At 24.7% G+C, this 5,160-nt stretch overlaps 1 protein-coding gene across 1 annotated transcript in view; it reads right to left on the reverse strand.

Annotated features, from left to right (window-relative positions):
- LOC108694935 overlaps positions 1 to 2,708 on the reverse strand; it is a 2,996-nt gene extending 288 nt beyond the window's left edge. Inside the window, exons 1-3 of the mRNA XM_018204627.1 lie at positions 2,511 to 2,708; positions 372 to 491; positions 79 to 234 (exon numbers count right to left, since the gene is read on the reverse strand). Coding sequence (XP_018060116.1) covers positions 79 to 234; positions 372 to 491; positions 2,511 to 2,708 — 474 coding nt within the window. The remainder of the gene's footprint in view (positions 1 to 78; positions 235 to 371; positions 492 to 2,510) is intronic.
- Between the last annotated feature and the right edge of the window lie 2,452 nt (positions 2,709 to 5,160).

The raw sequence follows: 5,160 nt of genomic DNA on the forward strand, positions 1-5,160 counted from the left end.
TTTTGTATATTTTTATTTTTTATTTTTTAATAGTTATATTATATATAGAATGAATAAATTAATTATAATAAATATTACATTGCAAAATGTAGCCATCGTCATAGGAAAAAGTTTTCCTGCAGTAAGGTACAGTGGCCTATTGACTAACATCATTATAATCAATAGATTTTTGGCTTGTTTCGGTTTTAAATTGTACCATTCGTAGTTATAAACAGCCTCATATACCTCTTCACACTTGGCGAATAAATATTCCAAAAACGATTATAATAAAGCATGATTTAATATTATGTTTATTCAATATTTTAATAAATAATGTTTAATATTCTGCATGCAATGAAAAAAAAAATAAATAAAATAATATTAATACTTACTTGAATGACTAAAAATTCACCTACCACACAATAAAGACACATATGTGTAAATGTATTAATGACAGCTGTCAGGATGTAAATAAGTCGAAGAATTGAGAGATTGCTACCTTGTGTTATTATCTAAATAGTAAAAATAACTAAACATAATTAAAAAATTCTAAGAAATTTTGTACTTATAATGATAAATACAAATAATTAATTTAAACAGATTTAATAGCAGTTTATAAATTATTGATTAAATTGTATCACTTCTACAATTATAGCCATTCTGGGACGTAATTGTGTGTGCGATTAATTAAATTTTATAATACAAATAATTATATTTATATTGGATTTATATTATATTGGATTTATATCGATGGCTATCGATTTGCAATTACAGTGTTAATATATTAAATAAATTTGTATCATCTCTTTTAAATAAAAAATTTTAAGTTTTTTTTATATTTTAAGAAAAAAATGTAAAGATTAAATTGTTAAAAAGTAATATGTAGAATAATTATTATGATAATATTCTTTTTATTTTGTAATAATATTCATTTTTCAAAGGATGCATGAATATTATGTTTATTGCAATTTTAAAGTACGTCAATATAATACTTTACAAGCATAATACTGTATAATCAATCATTTTACATATATAATGAAATAATAGATACATTATTTAAATAAACAATTAGATGAGTATTGGAATATTACAGTTTCTAATTGTAAATTACGGTTCCAATTAGAACAGTAATTTTATGCAATTTCATTGCTTTATATTGAGATGGAAAAATTTATAAATACAAGTTAAAAAATACTTACGGTGACAAATAAAAATCCATATAGAGCAAAAAGTATGCTAAAATAAACTAGCAGACCAAGCAACATTAAGTTAAACGTATTGTCAATGAGTTTAATAAATCTGTAAGCGAAAAATGACAAAAACTAATATTATATAAATATTATTTTGTTTATTTCTATCTATTTTTAACATAAATATTAAGTAAAATAAAATATCTTTTATAATTTATAATGTATAATACAGCTAACACATAACTATGACTAGGATATATAAAACTTATCAAAGCAATAAATTACATAATTCACTTTATAAAGAAATTGTCATCATCAAATCTCTGTTTAATATACAGGTAGGATTAATATACAAATATTATACAAATGTCTGATAATTGTTCTGATAGAGTTCGTGGACATGTAGGACTATACTGAGATGGAAAGTCCTCTACTATTTTGCAATTTTTGCAATAGTTAACAAGATATTTATTACTAAAAATTGTCGAAAATTTGTCTTCAATAATTTTTTATTCAAATACTATCAACTTTATAGAAAAACTGCAAGAGACAGAAATTGTTTATTTTCTTCTCAGAGCTAAGAATTTTTTAGAATTTTTTCAGAATTTTTAAATACCGTATTTTCTTATGTTGTTAAAAATGAGAAAATGCACTAAAGAGTTGATAAAAAATTCTGAAAAAATTCGTAGAGTTCTATGAGTATTTATTGCGAAAATTACAATATAATAGAGGTCTCAGTTCGTTCTACATGTCCACTCTGTCAGAACAATTATCAGATACCTTGTACACACACACACACACACCCACACACACACACACACACACACACACACACACACACACACACACACACGCACGCACGCACGTACGCACGCATATATATAGGTTGTTTCAGGACCTTAGGGACAAACTTCAAGAAATAGTAAATCTCATTAAAAGAATCAAAGATTCTTTGATAAATGTGGATTCTTTTATATATCGATACGAATATATCATTCCATAAATCTATACCATTTGAAATTTGTTGTTCCTAAGAAAGATCCTGAAACATCTTTTCTCTCTCTCTCTCTCTCTCTCTCTCTCTCTCTCTCTCTCTCTATATATATATATAAAATTAAATTTGTATTGTATGTGTTACATATGTATACATTATATATTATGTGTATACATATAAATATGTGTACATTAATAATTTTTTTATCAAAAAATCTTTTGTTATCGATTAACAAATTATTTTTATTTTATTTTGACAAAATTTGATGGATTTATGAAAAAGGGAAAACTTTAGAAAATATTTGATATAATTTCTGCAAAATTTATTAAATTCAATTGTGAATTTACTTCTTTATTTGTTTCATCAGTACGAAACCTGATAAGATGTATATGATCCTGCACACTAGATGATAGTGCTTTCTCGTAGTGATTGAATTTATCCAAATTAAGAATACGCATCCTGAAATTTTCGAGTTGACCACATACATGGAAGACTAGATAACCCATGAAAGAATCTGTGCCAGTGTATAGAATAGCGGCTGTCATCAAACTAAAGCCTTGTAGAATGAAAGTCACCTCATAAAATGGACTCTTGCTTACATTATATATGTAATATGTTTGCAGTGGTAGCACTTTGTCCGGATCGGTAATATTTGTAATATATCTCATTGATATATTGAAAGAAGGAAGAATTACAACCAAAATGAAGGAGAAAATCATAACAAGGTATCCCCAAATCATGATTAGATGTGAAATTCGCGTTTGTCTTATCATGACAGCTTTTTCTTCTTCTGTCTTTAATTTTATCCAGTCCTCTTTAACTATTTTTAAAACTGATACAAGAACTATTAAAAATAAATTATGCGCGTTAAAATTATGTTGTTATCTTCTTGTTAGAATAAAGTAATAGAAATAATAAAATTTTCGTTAGAAAAACGTAGTGGAAGAGAATTATATTTGAGATAAATATATAAATGAAAATGGTACATTAAAATATTTAATATTTAAAAATTAAAAGTTCATTTTATTGATCATTATGCGTATTAAATATTTTAAAAAACGTCTTATCTTTCTATATGAATTAAATTTTAAATGAAAATAACTAAATTTCTTTTCTTAAGATTTCTTATAACAAAATCAAAAAAACATAATTTTGAATAAATTTTGGTTTTTTTAATAAGTATATTGCATATACATTTTTTTCTCAAGTAAGAGTACCTTTTTTCTTCTGCCACAACAAAATGAGTTTTATTATTGATGTTAAAAGCGGTAAAGTGTATTGTAGGTTATCGATCATAGACGTAATATTGCCCCATATTCGGATGAGAGAATGAAAAGATGGAACAATGCAACTCCAAATAATTATATTTAATATAATAATCACTCGTAAATTTATCATTAATTTCCTTCGTGGAGTTTCATTGAATTCTGGCCAAACTCCAAACAAGCTCAAGCAAAATCGATTTAATGTAATAACCCAATTGTAATCTATTTTCAAAAAAATATTATAGGCAAAATTAATATAAAGTTTATTCTTAAATAAAATGCATCAGTTAATATTTTGCTAAAATTGAAATACATGACTGATTTTCTATTGACAGTATATTGCATGTTTGTTTTTTATCTTTGTCCACATTTGTAATTTATCTACTTAAAAATATTCTCATATGATAGTTATATTTTTTATTTTTTATATTATAATTTCCCTTTGTACACGTAGTTAATAGAAAATATATTAAATTTGTTACGTTCATTAAAAATTATTTAATAAAAATTATATTAAAAATTTATTTAATAAAAATTATTTTATTAAAAACCTATTTACATTGCTATATTAAAATTATTGAAAAAAGAAATAACCTTACCTTCATGTCCTGAATGCATCGAAATAACCATATCGTCAATTACATGGGAATTAACTTCCCCTTTTGCCATGTCTATGGCAAAAATAAAAATATGACCATCTCTTTAGCACGTATGTGAACTACAATGTGCGCAGAAACTCTATAGACTTACTTTTCTTCATGAATATTGCAGTCGTTAATAATAATGTACGTGTTTATAACAAGAATGCGCTTGTAGTTAGATTGCTTTCCTGCGAGGAAATTGAATTATAGGGTAGTTATTTCCCCTCTGTGAACTAAACAACTGTGACCTGTCGTCAACATCGATAAAGGGCCGCATCCAGTAATAAACTTAATATATTGTTATTGAACATATTTTGTAAACTGCAAAACTTTTGTTACTTATGCAGAGAATTTGATTAAAATATTGTACAATGTTGCACATACTTATGTTGTGTTAAGACATCAAAATATGTTCTTATCATTTTCATAAAACAATATATGTATATATATATATATTTAAACAAAACATTACAATATTATAGATTTAAATATTAATAACAAGATTGATAAAATTTTAGCTTCTTTTGAATTTATTTACTGAATATAGAAAATCTTTTTTAATAAATATACGCATTTTTGATTTTAAATTGGCGATAAGTTTAATTATTTCTAAACCGACCCTGTAGTATAGATTAATGTTTAGCTGAACGTGCACGATGTGTAAAAGTCTTTCTTTCTTAAAGTTTGAATATCGGTTTTTTTACAACGGCTGGCAAAGTTTTATACTTGAGAACTATATACGAAGTAGCAGATATGTACACGTAACAAGTACTCTTAGTATCTATCAAAGAAGGGACTTACCTTGTTAAGTATACATTGTTAAGTCTAGAGATAATATATTTTAGTAATAGCTATTATCATTCTATTTGTCACTTAAGTAAAAAGTACTTAAGTAAAAAAGAAATCTATAATATTTGAGTTACTACAATAGAATATTTTTTTATTTTGTGATGATACTGAGTTATCTTTAATAGAATTTGAAGATAAAAGTAAAAGTTAAAATATAAAGCATAAATAAAAAAATAATAAAAATTGTTATACTTAATTAAAAAGAGAGTCAATTACCTAGTCAATTAAACGGATATTATATG

The sequence above is a fragment of the Atta colombica genome, unplaced genomic scaffold, assembly GCF_001594045.1.
Source record: "Atta colombica isolate Treedump-2 unplaced genomic scaffold, Acol1.0 scaffold126, whole genome shotgun sequence".
NCBI lineage: Eukaryota > Metazoa > Arthropoda > Insecta > Hymenoptera > Formicidae > Atta > Atta colombica.